General features: G+C 52.9%; 1 protein-coding gene across 2 annotated transcripts; it reads right to left on the reverse strand.

Annotated features, from left to right (window-relative positions):
• Window positions 1-1,793: 1,793 nt before the first annotated feature.
• LOC108934014 (reversion-inducing cysteine-rich protein with Kazal motifs-like) lies at window positions 1,794-24,876 on the reverse strand. Of its 2 annotated transcripts, none has more exons than XM_029253772.1 (21): window positions 24,565-24,876; window positions 19,605-19,663; window positions 17,012-17,086; window positions 15,657-15,693; window positions 15,215-15,300; window positions 14,975-15,022; window positions 14,601-14,634; window positions 13,890-14,087; window positions 13,549-13,813; window positions 12,058-12,231; window positions 10,900-11,112; window positions 10,209-10,345; window positions 9,544-9,684; window positions 8,952-9,140; window positions 8,544-8,666; window positions 8,136-8,307; window positions 7,833-8,028; window positions 5,862-6,072; window positions 4,684-4,757; window positions 3,805-3,960; window positions 1,794-2,902 (listed from the first exon to the last, which is right to left on the reverse strand). In XM_029253772.1, the coding sequence occupies exons 1-21, from the start codon at window positions 24,653-24,655 to the stop codon at window positions 2,675-2,677; spliced, it is 2,907 nt and encodes a 968-aa protein (XP_029109605.1). In that variant the 5' UTR covers window positions 24,656-24,876; the 3' UTR covers window positions 1,794-2,674. The 2 variants fall into 2 exon arrangements, with proteins under 2 accessions (XP_029109605.1, XP_029109606.1); XM_029253773.1 differs by lacking the exon at window positions 1,794-2,902 and adding an exon at window positions 3,133-3,388.
• Window positions 24,877-25,224: the final 348 nt, after the last annotated feature.

Here is a 25,224-nt window from a genome sequence, read left to right on the forward strand (position 1 = left end):
CTCTTGGAGAAGAACCCTCACCCACCGTTACCCTGCGTCACTCTTCCGTGTCCTTTAACACCTGAAATCCGGCAATCCAACTGCACAGATGACGTCTTTCTCGCGTCGCTGAGATGAATCCCACAAGTCCCGACTGCATCGCTGACTTGTCCGTATATAAGGAGTTTGTGTTTGAGGCCAAGTGGAGCACGCTTGAATTCCACTGCTACTCCTGGTACGGACTGTGCCGGTGCAGACTGGAGCCCTGGCTGAGGTACGGAGGTGGGCCGACTTCCTGGAACGGCAGAGAGTGTGTAGGACACGCAGCCAGGTGGGACAGGAGGCTCCTTGGTGCCACACAACAACTTCAGTCTAATGTCAGGTGATGTGGAGAAGCTCTGAATAAATGTCTGCAGACAGCTGGTGGAGTCCATGAGCACCGGAGGAGTAAAACACCTCTCTGTCCTCTGCAGGACACCATTGTAACAAGTCGCTCGGGCAACTGGCACACGAAGCTAGAAAAATACCCCCTTGAGCCCCCACTGCCAAACTCCAACATGGCAGTGAAAGAAAAAGAAAAGGGACTAAAGGAAAGACAGTGGTAACACTCAGAGCTCCAGCTCAGTCTCTGTTCACCGTTTGTTACTTTACATTGGACATGGAGCCAAGTGACTGGAGGGATGACAGCACTTTGGATCATCACCTCCTCATTTGATTGGAGAGATAGAAGGGTCTACATTTAGCTGACACTTTACTCCAAAGCAACTTACACCGTTAAGGTACTTACAACTACGTACCCCTTTGCACAGCTGGGTCACTATACTGGAGCGATGTAGGTAAGTACCTTATTCAAGAGCACAGCAACTGGAGGTGAGATTCAAACCTGTGACCTCTGGGTTCAAAGGCAGCGGATGTCATCACTACACTACCAGCTACGCCAGGTTACATGTGTGTAGAAAGAAGAGCTGGAACAGCAGACAACGCACACGCTTCCATCCTGCAGGACCCGGCAATGAGTGTGGAGTAACACGTGTAAACTGGAGACGAAGTTCACCCGCTACAGCACACACGTGGTGTGACAGAGCACCTGAGCTTCCGCTCACCTTGTCGTCAGGTGGCCCCTTGACACGTTGATAGAGAGCAGAGCCGCAGGGGAGGCGTGTGTGAACTGGAGTGTGTGAGTCGCAGGTGGGTCAAAGAGGGGTACAGGAGAGGCCCTGGGAAGGAGGTGTGGAAGAAGAGATCAGAGGATTCAGACAGTTTGAGGGGGGCGGGGGCTACATCATGTAAACAACCCTAACGGAGTCTTTTCTCTGTTCTTTGCTTAGAGAAGCACATAATGGGCAGCATGAGGGAGGAATCAAACTCTCAACTGCGCTTCTTTATGCACAAAAACTATTAAAAGTTGTACATTTTACAGTGACACCTCGTGAAAAATATTTGTTTTGAAATGCACTGTTTCTGCACTCAGCACTTGTGTGATGTGCTTCTCTCGTACCGTTTACTCCCAAAAATGGTCTGACTAAATATTTATGCGGCAGCGACTGAACTGTTTTCCCATCTTTTGCTCACACACACACACGCACACGCCACTTCAGTAACGTCTCTGCGTCCGCACGACGGACGAAATTGCACTGGAGACCCAGGATGAACACGACGAAAAAGTGGCGTCAGTCAAGTGTGAGGAGGGAGAGAAACGTGTGAAAGCCTCTGTTGCCCCAGTTGCCCCACGGTGGGGTATCCAGACGCACAGTGAGAAAACACACCTGTGTGCTTCAAACATTACATTTTATGTTTAATAAAATACACATTTCTCACAAAAAAGACAAATAGTTCACAACGCGGTACATTGCACCTTAAAGTTACGCTGTAAGTGCCTAAACATTTGTACACTTTGAAGTATAAATACTTTTGGTGGAGAAAGTAAGAGGAGGCAAAAACATGGTAAAACACAAAGTGGAACAACACGAACGAAGGACATGAAACATCACAAAGGAACCTGGATGAAAAGGCACAATAATACTGAGAGGCTGGAAACACTTCTTGTGTCTTAGGAAGCAAGGACACACACACACACACACACACACACACACACCTATGCTGCCCTGAGAGTAGAAAGGCTACCAGGCTTCCCCACTGTGCCGCTGACACCCAACACACAATTACTGCTTTACGATACAGAGTAAACGCTGGGAACTACCCATGCGTGAAAATCACACGCAGGAGGCGATTGTCGAAATCATTGTCATGGCTACTGCTGTCCGTTCAGCAGGAACACGGCCGTTCGTCGTCTATGTGGAGCGACACGATCAATTCCCTTCTGTCTCTGAGCTAACAGAAGGTAGCGTGTGTGCGTGTATGTGTGCATGTGTGCGCGCCCTTTCCTTCTCCAAGCACATCTAAGTGGCCCTCTGCACGACGGCGCTGGCTCTGAGACGGCTTCGGAGAAGGGGAGGGACGCTGCGCTTCCGCTCAAGTTACGGTCAGTGCTGCACTTTCTCTTTGGTCCTCGGGGCTGTAGACCCACAGGAAGAAGGACACAGATGGAGTGCCCAAGCATCTAGTGGCCCCCAGCGGGACATGGCGAGAGGGACTCGTCCCGGGGCGGACGCACTCCCGATTGTCAGAGCTTTATGTATGAAGGGCATTTTAGCACTGGGCCCAGAAGGGACTCGTGTGAGGGGCGGAGCCAGGGTCAAAGGTCACACGCAGCTGGCTTCAGCTGGGCGACGCAGCCGGCGAGCACCGCAAGGGTGCCGAGGAGCAGGCTGGGCCCTGCAGGCGGGCGCGCCGCCTTGCTGAGAGCAGAGACCTTCACTTCCGACGAGCCGAAAGCTGAAAGGGGCACGAGGGACACCAGGGTCGGGCTCCCGTAGCTGATGAGCGAGTCGATCTTCTCTGCCTCCTTGTTGCACAATTCAATCTGGAGTGTGAAGAAAACAGGCGGTGTTCAGTGGAATCAATGCAGGACGCAAAGCCGAGGGGGGTGGGGCATAATACCGACATACCAAAGTCATGCACGGCCTGTTTGTCTCATTACAAACCCAAAGGTGGGACGATGTGTCCCTGAGTATGTAGAACTATTCTTTCATACAGCAGGGTAATTTTACTGGAGTAATTTAGGGTAAGTACCATGCTCATGGGTACTAAAGTGGGAGGTGGGAATCGAACCTGTGAACTTTGAGTCCAAAGCCAGCAGCTCTACCTGCTACACGACCAGCTGCGCCTTTCATTAACGGTTTGAGGGGAGGCGGGGTTCTGGTTCCCTACACCGACACTTAGAAATTGTTCAGCCCCGTTTGAGCTTCCCATGTAAAAACGTGGTACCACCAGCGCTTACTTACACAAAGGGGGCACCCTGCCGAGTTCCAGTGCCCTTCTGGGATGTCGGGACACTTTGTGTTCTGCTCTGGGGACAAGATGCGACACCTCAGCGGCTGAGAGCACAATGTGAGCAAAGAGACGCTCAACGTGTGGTAAAATGTGGTAAAAAACAGCTCGGTGCCCGGGGCCCCCGTGGAGCGTAGGATTTCGAGCGACGATGGGAGACGCGTCCTCTCGGTAAGCTCTTTGCGTGAGCCGACACTGCGGTCTGTCAGAGGCCGAATGCGGTCGAGGACATTGGGTTCGGACCCTAAGCTAAACACACGTACTTACCATTGTATTGAGCTGGGTAATTCGGAGGTGAAGTACCTTGATGAAGAGTACCGCAGCGGCATCTTTTCATTTCCAAGCTGCGACGGCCCTGCCTGCCACAGGAGACGCTGAGCGGCCGCCAGGCTATCGGCACGAGCGACAAGTAAAGATGACTTCCTGTTACCGTACCTGTAGCGCTGTGGGCTGTTGGTCCACAGGCACCACGAGCACCACCATCTCCGAGTCGATACTCAAGTAGCCGAAGACGTCGCACTGGGGCACGGAAACGTAGAGTCGGAGGATCTCCAGAACGTCGTGGACTGTCACAGGCTGCTCGCGGTTCAGCTAGGAGACAGCGGAGACGCTCGGTGTGAGTGACGCACCGCAGACGGCGTAGCCATGGAACACGTAGCGACTGCAGGCACATCCAGGACGGGGTTCAAACAGACACAGACACAGATGCTCGTCTCGTAATGCCACACACACACACACACACACACACACACACACACACACACACACACACAGAGGTAGGTCTTTGCGCTAAGTTAGGATCTTTCCGCACTTCTTCTTTTAAGAAGCAAACACAGCGAGATGAAGCGCAATGATCTCAGTTGATCACGTGACCGGTGAGCCGTTGCACCGCCAGGTAAATCAGTCGCAAAAGAGTTACAAATTCATGAGTGATTCCATGAAGACATTTCTACAATGTGTTATAAAACACTCTTGCAGCACGTTAACCCCCCTGTGACCCGACGCAATTTGAATTAACAAACCGATAGTCTATTTCGACTTTCAAAATGAAAAGGTTTCATTAGAAGCCAACATAAAACACCTTTTAATCATCATCATCATCATCATCATCATCACCGTTATCATTATCGCCACCACTGCCATCATCATCATTACCATAATCATAATCATCATCATCATCATCACCAGCAGCAGGCAGTGACGGCCTTCTGATTAACTGAAGACCATCTGGAAAGTATTTCTTGCTGTGAACACAAGGCAGAGGGTTTTACCAGGGTAGAATCGGGTCAGGTGAGGGGCGGCTGCTGGACTCACCTTGGCGAAGACGTCCATCTGCACCTTGTTCCACAGGATTCGCAGCATCCCAGCACAGAGTGGACAGCAGGCCCCTGTGGACAGCAAGGCAGTGTGGCAGCATCTTCCAGATACCACGCGATGCGCCGCCGTGCCGACCCCTTGGGTCGTCCTGGGGGGTGGGGGGGGCACTGGCCTTTAACGCAGATGTCCAACACTGACACATACTAGACTGTGCTGGATGTCAAAAGCCATTAATGTTTTGTATTAAACGGTTCATTGTGGGATTTCTTCTTAAATTCCTGAGTTCAGCTGTGTTTGTACCGCGGTCACCATGCAGCAAGTAGTCAAGTTCCGTTCCTCCCAAAACTCGGTTTACGGTAAACGACCCTAACTGCTCAACAGCAACATAATGGGTTTGGAAAACCACGTCTCTCATGAATGGAAGCATCAGTGGGGTGCCGTAGAGCACCGGTCCAATGAGGACAAAACAAGTAGAACACAGCAGAACGTGGGGTCTCATGTAAATGGATTTGGCTCCCATGGTCACCAAACGCTGGAACCGTTGGGCACCCAAACCACAAATGACCTTCTGTAAGTAGAGTTCATGGTAACGAGGGTCTGACAAACACTCACATGTAGATCATGGGATCACTGGACTTAGAAGACAAAGGAAAGGAAACCAAGGAGTTCCTGCGGTAAAGTGCATGAGAGAAAGATGCAGCTGGTCTATCATTTTGGGCAGTCGCCTGCAAACACACAGCTGGGACACACCGCTATGGACACACGGCCGGGACACACGGCTATGGACACACGGCCATACCCAAAGCCTTCTCGCTGTAGTATCTGTCAACGGTTCATTCATTCTCAGTAGATGATCTTCCAACACAGTCACTGTGGTCCAGACTCTATCCTCATAAGCACAGTGTGTGTAAGTGCGTGTGGGTGTGTGTGCGGGTGCCCAGGATGGGATGCCATTCCATCGTAGAACAATCTCTCTCTCACACACACATACACATACACCAAAGTTTTTCAGTCTCCGGCTGACCTGAGACCTCTTCGGACTGCAGCAGGACACCAACGCCGGCGAGGCAAGAAAACGTAGGACTCGAACCCGAGGCCCTGATGCCGCCCCAGTTGGAGACGCACACCGGTGTGGGGGAGACCAGCGATGTGAGGACCGGGACAGGAGCGCTCACCTGGTGGAGTGACCGGCTTGCAGCCTCTGGCGGAGAGAGGGGGGCAGACGACGCTGCTGCAGCCCGACTCGGGGGTGAACTCAGACACGCCCCCGACGGCGTAGCAGTGCCCGTGGTAGTCCAGAGCGACCCGGTGCGAGTGGGCTTCGCACACTGTGCCGTAGGTCTCCCCGTCGTGTCCACACACCGGCCTGCGCTTCCGACAGGCTTCCTGCGCGCAAAGGGACGTTACTGGAGGGACACCGTGACGTTGCGGGAGGGAAAGATGCGGGAACCACGGAGCCACCGAACACGTCTATTTGGAGGCGTCTCCGGGGACAACGAGGCTCTTGAGCTGACTGCTGGTTCTCGCTGCAACGACACACCTCACTACTGGCCAGGAACAAGGCTGTACATGTCCAGTGATCATGTCCAGTCAACGTGTCCAGTGATCGTGTCCAGTCAACGTGTCAGGCCCACTGGACCAGTTGTCCAGTGAATGTGTCCAGCGATCGTGTTCAGTCAATGCCCACGTTGCGATGTAGCTCTAGCTGTACATACCAGGCACTGTTTCTCTACATGTCAATACTCCATTGAGACACACAGAGAGACAGAGACCAATGGACTGGGGGGGGTTCAAAAAAAGTTAATGAAGCAACTTTTATAGTAATGCCATGATGTCATTTTCCTGCAGCGTGCGACTCATTACCTAAGAAGGGGTCCGAGGGCCTTTTTGACGAGTAGCTGGACAGGGAGCTGAAGACAGGCAGGCGAGCGAGACAGAGAAACCGAGAGCACCTCTCTGACAGCGGGGCCCAGGGGAGACGGACAGCGAGAGGGCCGGGCTACGAAAGTGAGAGCCAAGAGGGCAACGGCAAGCACGGCATCTGGTGAAGGACCAGGGGAAAGGCAGGCAGACAGACACACACAGACAGGCAGGAGACCGCAGTTGGAGGCCGGAAGAAAGAAAAGCTACATTTTCACTCTCTAACACAGTCATGGTGTCACCGAAAGCAGGAATGAGTAGGAAGCGGTGAGACAATGATCCCTGTTGGACGTGTGAGGGGACGTGTGTATTACACTTCACAGGAAGCTCCACATATAACTGGGTGAGCTTGTCAATAATTCTGCAATTCAGACACTTCACCTACACTATGTACACAAACGCTTCACACCTGGTATGGAGCCATTAACTGTATTAAATACTCTATAATGTGGTACAGCTGACTGTATATGGACGGCACAGTGGCACAGCGAGTAGTGCTGCTGTCTCACAGCGCCTGGGTGGTGCAGGAGGACAAGGGTTCGATCCGCGCTCAGTCTGTGTGGAGTTTGCATGTTCTCCCCGTGTCTGTGTGGGTTTCCTCTGGGTGCTCTGGTTTCCTCCCACAGTCCAAAGACATGCTGTTCAGGTTCACCCATAGTGTGTGAGTGACAGAGAGTGTGTTTGACTGACGTAGGGATGAGTGACCCAGTCTAAGTAGTGTATCTAGCAGTGTAAGTCACTGCGGTGAATAAGGTGCGTGGGCTGATAACACTACAGTATCCATTGGAAGTTATTATATAGACACACTAATCCAGGGGTAATTAAACACACAGCTGCAAAGGTGACGTGTGTGTGTGTGTGTGTGTGTGTGTGTGTGTACACTGTATATACACATGTACACGAACACAGGGAGCTGAGTGTGTTGTGTCCAGCACTGTCTCCAGTCACCTGATGATGGCATCACATCTTTACACTTCATGCTTACCACTGGGAGGCGCTCTGGGCACAACTGCTGGTGAATGAAAACATGGAAACGTCTCGCCCTGTTGAGCTGCGTGGAGGTGTGTGAAACCCAAACTAGAGGAAGGTCTTCGTGAAGACAAAAGGTCCTGTTCGACTCCAGTAGTGTCCACCCGCAACAAACCACCCTAAACCCCCATTCACTGTTCACTGGAAATGAGAGAGAGGCACGGAACAGTGTAAATGAGGTACCCGGGACCCGGTACCTGGCAGTGGCCGGTGTAAGACAGGTTCCTCCCGCGCTGCTGCAGCACGCAGAGGTTCGGGTGCTCTGTGTGTGTTGTGTCACACACGGGCTCTGCTCGGGTCGTGTCGCAGGTGAGGGTTCGAAACAGGCACTCGTACTGCCTGCAGGGGTACTGGGTGGTGCTGGACAGGCACACCTGCCGTTTGGGCGCGCACCTGAGGGCAGAGCGAACGACACGGCTCACACACACACACGGCAGTCTGCAGTTCTCAACATTCGCAACATGCGGAGCATCTTAGCACCTCCGAGATGGACTCCTCACCTCTGACCTTTCTGGCAGGGGTTGGGGTCGCACGGGTCACGGCTGCGGCAGGTGCCAAAGCTGAACTGGTTGTCCTGCATGCCCACGCAGCGCGCCACACAGCCGCTGGGGTAGGTACGCCCGTTGTGCGCACACACAGGCACAAACTGGTCGGGACAGCCGCAGGGCAGTCCTGTGAACACAAGGACACAGCGGTCTGCTTGGCACGGAGCTCACGAAGGACAGCAACTTCACGTTAATCTTTGGCGTCGGACACGAAAGCGAGACGTTAGTGCAGAATCAGCTCCACCGTGACTGGAACGAGGGCAGAAGGCAACGTGGCCAAGGGTCATTTTGTAATGGAGATCCCAGGTCATGGGCACCACCCCGGTCCAACCGCTCCTCCCCCGAGGCTCGGCGACCCCTCACCGGTAAAGCTCTGCCGGTCCTCCTCGGAGCTGAAGGGGCTCAGGCACTGGCGCATGGAGCACACGGGATCCCCGGCAAAGCAAAAGCACAAGTTGCAGTCCACCTTGAAGGAGGCCCCGTGGTCTGAGGAGAACAGCCAAGCCGAGGTCGTCAGTCATCTCGTGAAATGCACTCGCTCCTCATTAACACCCCCACCGCTCACCAAGCACAAACTTGTGCCAGTTGCAAAATAAAAGCAGGTGAAAAGGTCAAAGGAAGAATTGTGCCCCAGGTTAACTCAGGTGAACCCAGAATGTGTCTGAGCAGGTTGTCAGTCTGGGCTGTCAAGAGCATGCAGACGCGATACCGACAGCTCTCACCACTAGGGGGCACCGTTACTAAGGCTGCGGCAGCGGAAATGCCACGTACTCTTCCTTTGGCCTCCCACGATGCAGGTCTTGGAGGTGTCGATGCAGGGCATCTCCGCGCAGCTCTCCAGCCTCCCGCTCGGCCCGCAAACACACACCTCGTAGCAGCCGACGGGGCCGCTGCGCACCGGGACCTGGACGAGGGCCTCCATGTGCACCAAGACGTCAGAGGCCTCGCCCAGTTTGCAGCCTGCAGCCACAGTGGGCCCATGGAGGAGAAGACGCACGCACACACGCACACACGGTTAGAAAAGGCAGCTCCTCAATTCTTCATCACGACACCGCTGGGGGTGCCACACTGTTACGTGTAACGGGACAGGAGCTCTACTGTGACGAGAAGAGTGTCACATGGCAGGTGGTATTAGAACTTACTGACTGTACCGTGTGTGTGCTCATACCCAACACTTTACACAGAGGTGTGTTGTGGGATGAGGACGTGTGGAAAAGACATAGAAATTGAGACAAAAGTGAACAAACATCTATACATCGTAACGCATCATGATATATCATAACATCTCCTTTTTCCATAAGTGGACGGAGTACAGCCCTGGGATCCCGGAAGGGGTCTTCAGAAGGTCGTGGGGGGGACGTGCCTGGGACACATATATTGGGCAGGCAGTCGTGGCCTGTCTGGCAGCCCTTCCTGTTGACCTCACACAAATGGTTGCTTGGACAGGGGTTCGGGTTGCAGGGGTGGATCATCTCCTCCACAAGGTGACCAAATGAACCAGGTGCTGCGGGAGGAGGGGAAGGGGGGGCAGAACCTGCGATCAGAGTCATGGAGCAGCAAACGTGACACAGACCTAGAAGGAGCCCCGCTCGCACATTTACCTTTATCCACTTAGGTTCTCTCTAAAGTGACTTACAGTGTTAATCGACCTACAACTATTTACCCGTTTACACAGCTGGGTAACTTTACTGGAGTAATTTAGGGTAAGTACTTTGCTCAAGGGTACTACAGATCAAACCTGCAACCTTTGGATCCAAAGGCAGTCACATGAAGCAGTGCACTACCAGCTGGCCTACACAGACACACACACACGCGCACAAAATACTTACCCTAAATTGCTCCAGTAAAAATTACCATGCTGTACAAGTGGGAAAATCACTGTAAGTAGTTTGACACTCAATCATTATGGAGAAAAGTGTGAGGAAAATGTAACATTTTTAAGGAAAGGGCTCTATGTTCACATGCGTGCGGACACGGCAAGGTGAACACACACAACACGCTGCCCGCCTCCCCGACCCCCCCACTCACTGAGGTATCTCTCCAGGGGGATGCAGAGCTCCGGGTCTTCGATGGGGGACAGCAGGTCACAGATGCTCTCGGGAGTCTGGCCTTCGTGAAACTTGCTGTGGTCTCCACACTGAGTCAGAATGTCCACGCAGTCGGACCTGGAGCACAGGGGATGGGGGGTGTCAGCGTGAGCAAAACACTTCTTTTGTGCCTCGTGTACCTGTGGGTTGGAGAGCACAGAGCTTCCAGAACTCACCATGCACAGAGCCAGTAGGACATGAAAAAATGAAAGAGAGGGGAAGACCTTCATCACACAAACACACACACACACAAGGAGCCATCCAGTTCCCAGTGTGTGTCATGGCAAGCTTGATGTGTATCGTGGTCAAGCAGAGGGTCATGACCGCAAACTCCTCGACCGCTCGAGTGTGTTCTCACACCTGCCTCGCTGTGCTTCGGGCGCTCTGAGGGGGGCCCGGCAGTCCTTTCCAGAAGCAGCACACCAATGGTGCTCTTCTAGGCTCAAATGTTCACAGTCACAACGTATCTGTTCCTTTGTTAGAGCACACGGTGACCCCTGCTGGACCAGAAGTGGACCGCAACCCTAACCCTAACCCTGAAGTGGACCGACAGGGACCAGCATTGGAAAAGAACATGCAGTAAAAAGCCTGGAGCACAACAGGGTTGGGAGTGGGGGGGGACAGACACCTACTTGCAGATGATGCTGCTGCGTGACTTGCTGGAACATGGCTTGATCTGCAGCACACAGGCAACCGCCTTCCACACCTCCGGGAGACACCTGCTGATGTCCAGCACTGGGATGTTCATCAGGGGCATCTTGATGGTGCCCTTTTCCCACAGGCGGATGTCGTTCATGGCGCCCTGGTCAGCCTGAGTATTGCAGCTGCGGAAGAGCTCCGTGGGCCTGTGGGACAGAGAGAAGAATGGGGGGGGACACTTGCCCTCAGTCACTAACTCTGTACAGACGTCTCTTGGGTGAGCGCAGACCCGTCCGCGATAACGTGCTTGGCCTGAACACGCAGTCGGGTCCTCAGCGGTCCAAAAGATCCCTGTGGACACCGTGACCGCGATGGAGACGCAGGTGGACCGGAGTGGACCTCGAGACAAAGAGGTTGCGAGTGGCGCCTCGACAGCAAACGACGGTTCACAAATGACTAAACAGAACATTCACGTAATTAATACCGAGAAATGTTTCACGTTTTCACTTATGGAGCCGAACGGGCTGGACCGACAGACCAAAGTTCACAGCGTCCTTCAGCGTCCATCTCACTGTCACGCTACAATCATCCGGAATGTCTGGTATGCTCAGGATTTCCTGCTGCTCAACAGGGAGTTGTGTTTAAACCCCACCCCCCCCCAGGGATCAGTCTTCAAAGCTCAAATCGGTTCAAGAAAACACTGGGGGGGGGGGGGGGGGCACTGCTGCAATGCCCTGGAGTGGAGCTGGGAAGGCAGGATTTTGGGGGGCGGGGGGGCACACTTTTGGCACACTAGCACATCCTTAGAGTCTAACTTCCAAAACACACACACACACACACACACACACACATCCTTGCCCCCCGTGAAGTTCCCAGGCAGTACTTCTGAGCTGTGGGAACAGTGATGTCATCATGAGCAGAAACTATCACCGTGTTCAAGAGCAGCGTACCGTCCACAGACACAGAGGAGAGCAGTGAGGACTCAGGGTAAATACCGCAGTCAGCTGACGTGTGTCTCCCTCACACTCACTCACTCACTCACTCACTCACACACACACACACACACACACACACACACACACACACACACACACACACAGTCTACCAACAGTAATCAAAGTTGGTGCCGCACATGCAGCAGCGGGACTTACCTGTGGTTGAAGTTGGTGCAGTAGGTGAGGTCTTTGCAGCCCAGCTGACAGGGCTCCCGGACATCAGCCAGACAGCTCACCAGTTCCGTCTCCAACGGCGTGTATTCGCAAAGCTGGTCAAACTCTTGCCACGTCTGACCTCCCCAGTTGGTGCTGCTCTCCTGACACAGCTCCCTGCGTCGGGACGAGAGAGACGCAGCATCAATGAGCCGCCATCCAGCCCTCGTACCGCTAAGCCCCTCTCAACCACCGGACTCTCCTCTCCTACCTGTCAGGTAGATCATTCTAGGTGGTCTGGTGTGGCTCTGATCATTTCCTCAGCCTCTCTCACCTGGTGTTCCACAGGGATCAGTACTGGGCCCCCTACTCTTCTCCATCTGCTCCTATTCCCTCGGCCCAGTCATCACTTCTCACGGATTCTCCTACCACTGCTACGCCGATGATGCTTAGCTCTTCTTCTCGTTTCCTCCTGGAGCTACAGATGTACCCTGATGTATCGCCGCCTGCCTCTTGGACATTTCTGCTCGGATGTGTGATCACCACCTACAACTCAACCTCTCCAAAACAGAGGCCCTTCACCTCCTAGCTGCACTGTCGTCCTGTCGAGACTCTCTGTCAAACTGGACAACTCACTGATTTCACCTTCTTCATCAGTTAAAAGTCTGGGAGTTTGACGTCTGATTCACATCTCTGCTTCTCTGTCAACATGCTGATGCCACCAATGGACCAGGCTGGTCTTAGAGATACAGCCATCTCGACACTGGCTTCCTATAGGTGCTCATATCAAATTCCACACTGGTTGTAAACCTATGAAAGCATCAGTGGAACTGCTCCCAGATATCTGTCTCGATCTGGTCCTGGAGGAACGTTGTTTCCTTTCACTGTGTACTGTACCAGCTGTATATGGTTGACATGACAACAGAGTCACTTCGACTTTGGCTTGACCTGATCACTCGCTATGCTCCACCACCTCCCCGCACTTGGTGGTCCCACACAGAAGAGGTCCTCAGTCAAAAGCACAAAGGTTTATTGCTTCCGGTTCCACTGTGGTCGAATGAGGTCCCTCTGTCCCTCAGAACTGCTGAATCCCACTCAATATTCATGAAGGATCTCAAAACACATCTCTTTTGAACTCGCTTCTCTCCTGACCTTCTGTCTGCTCCATAACTGCACACTGTATCACAGCGACAAATACCAGTGTACTTCCTATCTGTTCAGCATGCTGTTACTCATGTAAGGATAGTGTTCGTGTTGCACTGTCAGACACTTGTCCTTTACCAGCCCTGTATGTAGGTACCCATGTACTGTACGCCTGTTTGAACGGTGACATCACTCAAACTCACCAAGTGTGTGTGTGTCTCTTGTACAGCGCTTGGCTACATGAACACATGAAAATGTCATTTAAAATGTTTTCCTTTGCAGTTCATGTGCAGCACTGCCCAGAGCTCTCCTCTCCCCTCCCCTCCCGTCCCGTCCCAGTCCTTCACTGACCTGCACAGCGAGGTATTGGCCTTCGAGCAGCAGTGCAGCTTGGCACAGTCCATCTTGGCAGTTGGGGAGGTGTCTGGGTCGCTGGGTGGGGGTGAGTGTGCGCTACCCAGAAAGCACTGCCACATCGGGTCCTGGGGCAGTGGCTGGCGGTCACAGTCTGCGATGAGCGCCTCGATGATCTCTTGCTCCGTGATCAGCGTGTGCAGGATGCGCCTGCAGGCGGCCTGGCAGGAGGGGTCTTCGGCACGATCGCAGCAGTACAGGCCTAGCAAGGCAACAGCGGTCCGAGGTGAGAGCGGCCCGAGGTCAACGGCAAGCAAGGGCGGCTTTCTGATACTCACTGTCAATGGGGCTCTTGACTGGGTACAACTTGGTGTAGTTTCCCACACAGCTGATGAGCTGGGGGCTGATGCTCTCGCAGTACTCCTTGAGCGTGGTAATCTGGGACAGGCTGGGGGAGGAGTCTGTGCGGAAGATGGCCTGGCAGTACTCCCTGCAGTTGGTGTGTCTCCCCACGTAGCCGCAGCACAAGGAACCCACTGGCGCGCGCGCACGCGCACACACACACACACACACACACACACGCCAAACAAACATGGCTTTAGTGCAGGCAGTAAAGAACACGGTGGTGTGTGACAAACACTGAATTTTTCACATGGTGTGTGACAAAGACTGGAACCGCTCATTGATACTTCTCCCCTCGCAGTGCTGCAGACCCAGAGGAGCACAACTGTACCCAAGCGGACGTGAGCAATTCAAGATTCATCTCGGAGCTGGGAACGCAAACAGGCTTTCCATGTGGCGCCCAGCTCAGCAGCGGAGGAGGTCGGAGGTCACGCCTGTGCCCGTGAGGCAGCTTACAGAACAGGCAGGAAACTCGCTCCCTCCCCTGGGTAACCGGTGCCCAAACAGCATGCTGGGATCTCTCATTTTAAAAGATTTTCCACACTAGGTGAAACAAAGGGGTCCCTCTGCCGTCCCCATGTCTGCACTTTCACATCTGTACGGACACTTTTTATTTTTTCTCTTGGAAATAAATATTTGAAACTTACTCTCATTTTTGGCGATACAGCTGTAGAGAGGTTTCTGTGAAATAAAAGCGCATCTGTTAGCAATTTTCATTCATCTACTTGTCACAGTCATATTTCTTATAATTTTGTGTCGTTTCAGTGGCTGCTGTGAACCCTGCAGTTCTTGGCGTTTTCCTGAAGCTCTGCTCTAAAGACACTTCATGTCAAGTTCATCCTCTACACGTCAATGTTCCTCCCTCTTTGTGGTGGAAAAATACAGAATGTTCTGCGTTTCAAAGCCCCCCCACCCCCGCAACAATAAACAAACACAAGGCCCCCTTAGAGCCCTAATGGCCTGATGGACCCCCTGCTGAGCCCCGGGTTCAAGCACCAGGACACGTGAGCGGTCTGCTTACCTCCGAGTCCTTCTTGCATACTTTGGTGATGTCAGTAATAGATGCCGCCTGCAAGGTGAGAATGTCCCTTCAACATACAGATACTGGTGGGGGGGGGGGGGGGGGGGTCATTGCAGGAGCGCAGATGTGGAAGGAGGAGTGTGTAAAAAAGCCACAGCTGAGCGCCACCATCGCTCACACCCGGTGCCTTTGCCACCCAAGACTCGCGTGCAGCTGCACCGTGACCACAGGGCTTCTTACCGACTTGCAGTGGCGCCTGCAGTCCACCGAGATGGCCAGTTCGCAGCATCCAAGCCCCACCCAGCCGTCTGACTTCTTGGACACCCCTGAGAAATTAAGAACGAAGGAACTGTGAGGTTAAGGCTTCCAGAGCGCACTGTACCGAGTTCCTGGCTAACCCCCTTCCGCAGATCACGCTTATGGACTCGGTTCCACAAGCTTTGTCGAATTTCGTACGAGCAAAGTTGTGCTCGTATCCATAGGGCAGTGGGACTCCAGCGGCTCTGCGATCGCTTTCTCCTCTCCTCTCCGAAGTGTGGGCATGAGGAGGAGCGACCTGCAGACCTGTGAGGATCTCCAGCACTGCGATCATGTTCTCATTCCCCGAAGATACATAACACCAGTGCAGCGGCGCGCGCGCACGCGCACACACACACACACACGCGATTAGTCAACGTCTCACCTGGTAGCGTCGTGTTGATGCAAGTCCACAGTTCAATCTGTATGTGAAGAAAATAATGCCAATTATATATCTATTTATTTTATTACATATATTAAATAATGTGTATTATTATTATTGCATGTAATATTGTATATATACTGTATATAATATGTATTTATTTTGAAACAGAACATGTTTGTAAAATGAAGGAGATGAAGAAGATTCCTTGATCATTAGTGAAAAAGCACAATGCAGCACAGAGTTCAGTGTGACTCCTCTGAGCCACACGACGTGACTGTCTGTCAGGTCTGCTTTCATACATTTCATACTTATATTAATATTCACCAGACAGCTGTGTCAGTTCTACAACAATGGAGGACTAAAGGAGAAAGTGAAACATATAAACTTCATCTGAGGATACAGTGTAATAAAAAAGTAACAAAACGGTAACCTGGAAACAGAACACATGCCATGAGCTCAGGTTCGGGGAGACGGGGAAGATCAGCCAGAGTCCATGTCCCTCCGCAAGGAATAGTTTAAAACGAAATGAGAAAGAACCAGAGCGTCGCGTCTGCACCATCAAGTCAAGCGACCGCACTGCCACCGGTCAGAGCGCTCGGGGATAAAGAGGCAGCCTTGTCTGCCTCACAAGTTCGCGGAATCTCGTCCAGTCCACCGCTCCCCTCGCGATAGCCAAGGGAGGACCGCTTGCCCCTCGTTCTCCCAGTCCCTCTTCGCCCTTTTCCACCGGTTCCCCGATCCCTGTCCTCTCGGTTCCGGACCTCCCGGTTCGCCTCCTAGACCTCGATTCTCGTCTCGCCCCACGGATAACGTCCGCACCTCCACCGGCCCTTGCCTGGCCTCTTGTTTAAGTGCTGAAGAATAAACAAGCCGCGACTGGGTCCTCACCTCCTCCTCGGTCTCCTGTTCTCGTCACTGACAGAGTTTAAAGATGTATAACAGCAGCCTTTGGTTGCAGGGCTTGAGTTGCATCACTTTACATTACTGTACGTTTACTGAGCGTGACACTGGGCCGACAACACTGCCCTTGGACACTCGTGGCAATCGGGTGTTTTGGCACAACCTGACAGTGCAGACATGGTGAAGATGAGAAAAACGGCTCCACTGCACACTGTGGTTCACTTCTTAGGGGAACATGGAGGGAGAAACATCCCCTGCTGAGCATCCCGAGGAAACGTCACATCAAGACTGCGAATGCCGCATAACACTGCAAGAGTGAGTGTGTGTGTGTGTGTGTGTGCGCGTGCACGCTTTCCCCCAACACAAACCTTACTGCAGCGATTGCAAAGAGTCCTTGAAGAACTAAGAAGTCCGTCATAGACAAAGGTCTGCAGCAGAGTAACGAGTCTTCTTACCATATGTTCTGGACAGTAGCTGGGCAGTCGGTGCAGGAGGTGTTTCAGACGCGACTCGCTCTTTATTATGGACAGCTGCAGACACAAGGACAGAGAAACCCATTTTACTATGGGAGACTGAGCCTGAACAAGGTGATGTTAGTCTTCAGAAGAGCCTTTGCTCTCAGTCACCACTAGGAAAGTGAGGGCAGCAAAACCGGTCCAAGGTTCCCAGACTCCTTTTCCAAAAACTGTGGCCCAGCCGTCACCGGATGGCGAAACACCGAGAGCTTCCAAGTGAGCAAACTTCACTGCAGGTCATTTTCCCTGCAGCAAACCACCGTCAATGGGTCCACAGGGCAACGCAGGAAAAAGGAGACGGTCACACGAGGGATACGCCAACGGAGTTTACGTTAACGGGCAGCGGCGTTTCCTGGAGGTCCCTCAAGGAAACGTGTGCAGGATGACAAATGTGCAACTTCCAGGCAACGGAACTAACGAGGGATCAAGGGCCCTTACTGCACTTTCACCATGTAAAGCACACAAAGAGAAGGGAGCCAAAGCAAAGGTGAACGATTCACTCCATTTAGAGGCGATACGGCTCTTAGAGAAGGACCCAAACCCCCATCCTCACCACATTCTACAGAGGGACCATCGAGAGCATCCTGTGCAGCTGCATCACTGCCTGGTTTGGAAACCGCACTGTTTTGGATTGCAAGACCTTGCAGCAGATAGTGAGGACAGCTGACAAGATCATCGGGGTCTCTCCCACCCATCGTGGACATTTACACCACACGCTGCATCCACCTTCGGCAAAAGGTACCAAAGCACCGGGCTTCACGGCCACACTGTGTAACACTTTCTTCCCCAAAGTCATCAGACTCCTCAACACTCAGGACTGGACTGGCAGTAGAAGTTGCGCGCTGGTCAGCGCTGAACTGTCTGCTATTGTACCCTTTGTTCTCTTTTAGTCATTGTTGGAATGTCTAGCGCTGTTTACACACGTCTTGCACACGGTCGTCCAGTGACCCGTAGAGCGGTAGGACGGTGGGCGGCAGCGGTGCTACACAGCGCTGCATGGTGCTACGCCATGTACCTGCAGTAACAAGACAGGAGTGAGGAACAGACAGCAGGAGGGTTCAGCTGGGAGGGTCCATTAACCTCTCTACTGTACTGTGACCCCCAGACCGTGGTACTTGGGGGGGTTGCCAATGGAGAGCAGCAGGTGTGAAACGTTCGGTACAAAAGGGCCTTTCGGACGCATCTTCCATGGCCCGCGTCACCAAGACGGGGTCCGGGGGGAAACAAGGGAAAGGTCAGCAGATCTGGAGGGAGGGGGAGAGGTGGGCTGGAGGGGGCGGGGTGTTCTCCTTTTCATCTCTGAACATGAAAAGAGGGGAGAGTTTGGAGCCCCTGTCTTTGGTTTGAGTTCTTCAGCACAAGGTACACGTTCAAAGCGATGCACAACTGCTCACGTTTCCTTTCCCCTCCATCCTTCAGGTGCCTTCAAGAGCTGTAAAGGTGCTAAAGATGGAGGAATTACTTCGTAAACGTCCTGGAGAACATGTCTCGCACTGATTCGGTGAAATAAAAAAAAGTGCTTTGGTTGGGGGGCCAAGCCACACACTTCTAGATGGGCAACATATACTCATCTCCATTTCGAACTGTGCCACAGTATCAGGGGAGCCACTCGGGCACCATGATCTCTACATCTGAGCCCTACAGATGCTATTCCTACTCGACAAATACAGACTGTTGTGAATTTTATTTCAACATAAGAGCTACAGCACCCATAAAAAGTATTTGCCAAAACTGTTTCAGTCTTTTTTTTAATCACCACGGGTTTCCCTGGGCTCCGTTGACACTGCTGAACAGAAAAATACTGTAATGTTAAAGTGAAAAGACAATTTTGAAAATGCACGTTTTAAATTAATTGCAAACGTAAAACACATAATAACTGAGTGCTTAAGTACTGTGCCCTTCAAGTTGACTTTTAGTAAAGGCACCTCAGTGACAAAGCAATTAGAGCTTTGAGTCTGTTTGGATAAATCTGTGCGACTGTTGCACATCTTGACACATTTTTGCCCATTGCTTTTTTCCTTCTTGTAAAACTGCCCAAGTTCTGTCAACTTGGATGGGGACCACGAATGAACTGCAATTTTAAGGTCTTGCCAAATTTTCTCAGTGGGATTGCGGTCTCAGCTCCGACTCGTCCGTTCAAGGACATCGAAAATGTTGTTTTTAACCCATTCATGTACTCTTTGGGGTCATTGTCCTGCTGGGAGTGAAAACTTCCCGCAAGTTGCAGTTCTCTTGCAGACTGCGGCAGATTCTCCTCCAGGATTTACCAGTATGTTATGTGGGTGTATTCGTTTACCCTCTATCTTAATGAGCCTTAAAGTACCCATAGTCGAGAAGCAGCATTATACTGCCACCACCATAGAGCACAGAGTAACCAACAAATGTTTAACGGAAGATGTTTTTTGATTGCAAGCTTGATGTTTCACTGACGCTAGAGTAAGGATATCCATGTTATTAAAGCTGCTCATATGACTGCGGCTTGTGGGTGTGGCCTCACTGCCAAATAGTAAGCAGAGAAGCACATGGATCCTACCTGGTCACAGGCTTCCCTACAAGGTGACAGTTCAGCAGCATGGTGACAGCACGAGGAATCTGTTCAGAAGAGAGACAGGGAGAAGGGAGATTAGTGCTTGTCCTTCTGTCCACTCGCTTTGTGTCTCTGTAAGACCATACAATAATACACAAGGAAAGATGTCCAACACTCTATCAGGATCGATAAACAAACAAAATGGCAATTTTTTTCTCTTTCACATCAGCAGGAGTCTTGAGCCAAAGGCCCACTGTAGGCGGTACGTTGAAGGGCAGGTAATGTAGTGGGTAGAGCTGCTTCCCCTGGACTTGGAGGTCCCAGGTTCAGATCCCAGCTCCTGCTGTAGTACCCCTGAGCAAGGTACTATAAGGTACATGCTCCAATAAAAATTACCCAGCTGTGTAAGTGGGTAAATCACTCTTAAGTAGCTTCAGACTAAGTTGAGAAGAGAAAAGCGTCACCAGAATGAATAAATGTAATTATGTAGCAGACACAGAACAAGAAGAGCTCACTGACAGGCAATAAGAAAAACCGTGGAACACCAGTGTAACAGTTACAAAGTGTGCTGAAGGGACGTCTGCTGTGTCCCTTTCACTGAACCCGGGGAGACGGTGATGCACAGGGGCTCATTCTTGCAGTTACACAGAAAGTTAGTGTATGAGCTGCAGCAAAAAGTTTTTAAGCATTTACCTTATTTCGTTTCTCAGATACTTTTCTCCAAAGCAACTTCCAATGAACTCTATGTAGTGTAACCAGCCCACACACCTTATTCACCGCGGTGACTTACACTGCTAGATACACTACTTACACTGGGTCGCTCATCCATACATCAGTGGAACACACACACACTCTGTCCTTCCAACACCTTAACAAGTGTAAAACAGAGTTATGTGCTACTTTGAAAACGTACTAAAGCAGCTCTTCTGTCCACAGGGACCATGGAAACAGAGCACCACGTACACAATGCGCAGCACACACACAGCACACAGAACACACACTAAACGATGTAAAGGCGGTTGTGCGGCAGCACCGAAACGAACTCTGGGCGATGACACCTAGCAGAGGGGACGAGCTGGACGATGGGAGCGGGTGAGGGGGTGAGGAGGTTCATCTGGAGTGAATAACGGTGCCCCCCTCCATACGCAGCCCCACACGGCCTCTGCTGTGGAGTTCGTGGTCTGGTGCCCCCCAGCACTGGCAATGAAGCCAGATGCCAACCTGCACGTGCTCAACTCCCACCTACAACCCCCCCCACGTACACATGGGGTGCCACACCCACAAACCGCACAGCTCTGTGCGTGTATGTTTGTGTTTGTGTCCGCGTGTACGAGGGCAAAACAATACAGCGAGGCCGTCTGTTTTGGACAGGGACTGCAGCCACTGGGACGGGTGACCGAGAGACAGGAGGAGCAGATCGAACGGGAACACGGAGCACAGGGAGCGAGAACTCTGCGCGTGCACATCACGGCAACATCCGCCGTTTGTCTGTGCAGTGCGGACCTCTGCGTGCCTTTAGTGCGAACGCACGAGCTGCTCCGTTTCCTCCTCTTGCTGTTCTGACCCTGCGTCCTGTTGCAGGTGACCAACGAAACGTTTCCGCCCGCGACACTTCTCAAACCGCACGAGTTCCCCCGCGGTCAGCGTCCACTGCAGCTCCGCTGCTTCGGCAACCATACGAACGTCCGTGAAACGACATGCTCCCGAGCGACTTCCTCCTCCTCCTCCTCCGGGCTACAAGTCGCCTCTGTAATGAGCTGCTGCCTTTCATTGGACCCGCAGTTAGTCTGTTCCCCAGCGGTCCTGCTCACTGCCGAGTCCTGGGCCGGCACCTGGGCCAAACAAACCAAGTAAACAGCAGTGAGGAAAGCCACGGGAGAGCTATCGGCACTTCGTTTCTGCTGCGCACTTTACTCACCTTGTAACGAGACCCTCCAAAAACCGCGCACGTTACACACACCTCACTGCATTCCTGAACGGGCAGAGCGGGCACTACGGTCAACTGCTCTCAGGGAAAGCGGCGGACAGGATTCTGCGGCGCACACGTGACGAGGAACAGGTAAACGCCGTGAAGGACCGGCCCTGCTGGGACCCCCTGAGCCCCTTTTAGTTGCCAGGTGCGAACACAGGATTTATCGCTTCGTGTCACTGGGAAGCCAGGGTGCGAGGTGAGTGCACGCTGACGATGGAAGAGGGCGCCGGGGTCAGATCGCCGTGTGCTCGCCCAGTGCAGGAGGGAGGTAAAGGAGGGTGCATTACCTTTATACTAGCACACATGTAGAGGTGGAGCACGGCGACCCACACCGTGAGCAGCTCACCTCTCCGTGTCCTTTCGCCGCTGTACGAGTCGTGCCTGACGGCCGCGTATCTCCTACGACACGAACCAGCACTCGTGTTCGTTTTTAAATTTAAATTTGAAATCCACCTCACTCAACGCTGACGCTGGAATTTACCACGTTCTCCGCAGCTTCAAAACATTTCTTTTTCACTCAAAGTATTAAGCTGCCCACGCCGCTGTGTGGCGACAGCCCCCGAATTCCAGCACGCTGCCCCCCCACGATGTTTAGAGAGCGGCCGAGAAGGCGTGTCCTCTACCGGCCACGTGGGGAAGAGCGGGGTAAAATCGTATTTCTTCCACGGCCCGAGGAGAGCAAGGTGTTTCCGAGAGCTGCAGAGGCTCGGAATCGACGCCGAACCCGAAGATGAACTCCAGCCGAACCCCGGCATCATTTCCTTCGTCTCCTAGGGAAGCGGCACAAGCGAAAGAAGCACACAAGTGACCGCTTCCCGTCTGCGCAGCACCACGGCGAAAAGAGCAAACAGGGCAAAGAGCGAATAAAAGAAAGAGTGAATAAAACGAACAGGACGAACTGAACAAATGAGGGCCGTGCGCCGCGTCTCCTCTAACTCGCTGCCCCGCTCCGTTCATTTCTCTTCGGCAGGAGCTCGCCTGTTAGCGGAGGTCACTTCCCGTAACCGAGGTCATCCCGCTCGCACTCGTTCAGGGTGACCTGACCGCGGTACGGAGATTTTGCTCTTCCTGCGTGTAACGGTGGCCCCACCCACCTCAAGCATAACCATCACCGCAAACAGAACAAGCGTGTGGATGAAATGCAAGAGCTGCAGCTGAAGACACGGTCCTGTGCGCTTTGTGGACGCTTTCAAAAGACGACAAGCACCCGACCGCTGCGTTTCCAGAGCAGCCCAGAGCGCCAGACGACGGCCTGCAGCCCCTCCTTTCCTTTCCTTTATTCTCACTTCCTTTTTTTTTTTTTTTCCTCTCCAAGCTGGTGTCCAAGCCGGAGGGTGTTGTGAACAACGGCGCCATCATCTTCGGCAACAGTCAACAGCGACCGGTACTGAGGGCACCGTGACCTGCCTGCCAAGGACTGTTTTGTTTCACTTTGTTTGCACAGACTGAAAAAGCACGTATTTTAACTGCTAAAGGGGATTTTTCAGAATTGAAATCTTTTTGCTATAAAATTATTTCGCCAAATGAATATTTTAAAACAATGACTTTATACTTTATTTCTCTCTGTTGTTCTCTTCACAGTGCAATCATTTGAAATTGTGCTACGGCGCTACAGCGAGTAGCGCTGCTGTCTTACAGCGCCTGGGTGGTGTGGAAGGACGTGGGTTCGATCCCCACTCAGCCTGTGTGGAGTTTGCATGTTCTCCCCGTGTCTGCATGGGTTTCCTCTGGGTGCTCTGGTTTCCTCCCACAGTCCAAAGACATGCTGTTCAGGTTCCCCCATAGTGTGTGTGTGTTCCACTGATGTATGGATGAGTGAGCCAGTGTAAGTAGTGCATCTAGCAGTGTAAGTCACCGCGGTGAATAAGGTGTGTGGGCTCATAACACTACATAGAGTGCACTGGAAGTCGCTTTGGACGAAAGTGTCTGATGAATAAAGGTAGCACAATTTTCCCCATTCACACAGCAGGGTATTTTTTTTACTCTAGTCTATCACTCAGGATGAGTCTCTTGATCAAGGCTACTAGAAGAGCGTGAAGGGACTGGAACCTTCTGACTGCAGGACAGCAACCCTTAGCAGAGCGCCACCACCTGGTAACCCTCGCTGTGTCAGCCTTCGGCCACACACACACACACACACAGGGGGACAAACTGGTCCACAGCTCGAGCGCGGTGAGTGACAGTGACACTCCGTGTTCTGGTCCCAACCAAGTTCGTGACGAGGCGCGTGCAGCCAGCAGAGTAAAAAACCTCACGCGTTTAAGCGCGAAAAGCTGACGATAAAGGCGGGATTTGTCCCCCGGCGTAACTTATGTTATTTTCCCCAAAATCAAAACCATGTCGCCCCGTCACGTTTTGCAGCGCGAACCGAGTAAAAAAAAAAAAAGTAACGTTTCCGCCGCCGGCGGACAAACTGACGACGTCGCGTAACGGTCGGTTTTAACGGGCGGTGGTCAGTGCGCGCGACCCGTCAGGCGGGCGTTAGCAGAGCAGCACTGTGTGTGTGTTTTAGTATTAGCCGTTTCCCGGGAACTGCACTAGTAGTAGTAGTATAATAAACAGCGACTCCCGCCCACAGCACAGAGAGAGTCCGGGTTGCAGCCCGAACGACTTTTTTCCACAAAAAACACACCGAGTTGCCGCGGGCTTCCAAACACCTTTTCCTACCACTAGCGGGTTTTATATATATATATATAATAACGTGTTCAGCTGTGTGTGAAAAGCCCACCGCGCGCTGCGTGTGTGTGTAAAACTCCGGCTCGGCTCGGCTCCTTCTTTCTCGAGTTCTGTGTCGCCGGGGAAGAAGAAGAAACACTCGCTGGAGTAAAAGATGAAGGAGAAGGTCCGACTTGACTCGAGCCCCCAACTGATCCAGTCGCGAGGGCGCGCGCGCGCGCGCGCACACACACACACACACACACACACACACACACACACACACACACACACACACACAGTGTAAAAAGGACCTCGGTCGGTCGCTGTTACGCTCACCCTGCGCGTGGAGGATGCGACGCACGTCGATCGCGAGCAGCAGCACGAGCAGCACGAGGACCGGCGGCATCTCCGCGCTCGGACTCATCATCTCACCGGGAGCCTGAAGAACGTCATCATCATGGTGCACGAGACGGGCCGCTCGCGGGCTCCATGGGACACCGGGCGGGTCCGGGGGCTTCGCAAAGCTCGCGCGCTGGACACACACACACACACACACTGCGGAGCTCTGCGAGCTGGACCCCACCGGCCTGCACTGAACCGAACCGAACCGAACCGAGCGGAGCCGAGCTCAACTGGCCCCTGGGCAGAAGGCTGACTGCGCATGCGCGGCAGGGACCCCCGCACCCCGGGGTCCCCCGAGGCGGAGGGGGGCGGCCGGTTCGACGAGGCTGAGCCGTCGCGCGACAAACAGGGTGAAACAGGGTGAAACAGAGTGTTTAGAGGACGGCTTCGGCAGGACTGTGACTTAGTTACTTGGCGCACCGGTAACTAAGATGTTGAGCTCAGTCCTCCGTACAGCGTTCCGTCCTCCTCGAGTGGCTGTAATGACTCGGCGCACCAGCAGGTGGCGCGGTGGTTCTCGCCGCTGCCTCACCGGGCGCAGGGTTCGAATCTCCCTCCTTCTCTAACGCGCTCGATCGAGGATGTTTTACCCTG

Source organism: Scleropages formosus, chromosome 7 (genome assembly GCF_900964775.1).
Source record: "Scleropages formosus chromosome 7, fSclFor1.1, whole genome shotgun sequence".
Lineage (NCBI taxonomy): Eukaryota > Metazoa > Chordata > Actinopteri > Osteoglossiformes > Osteoglossidae > Scleropages > Scleropages formosus.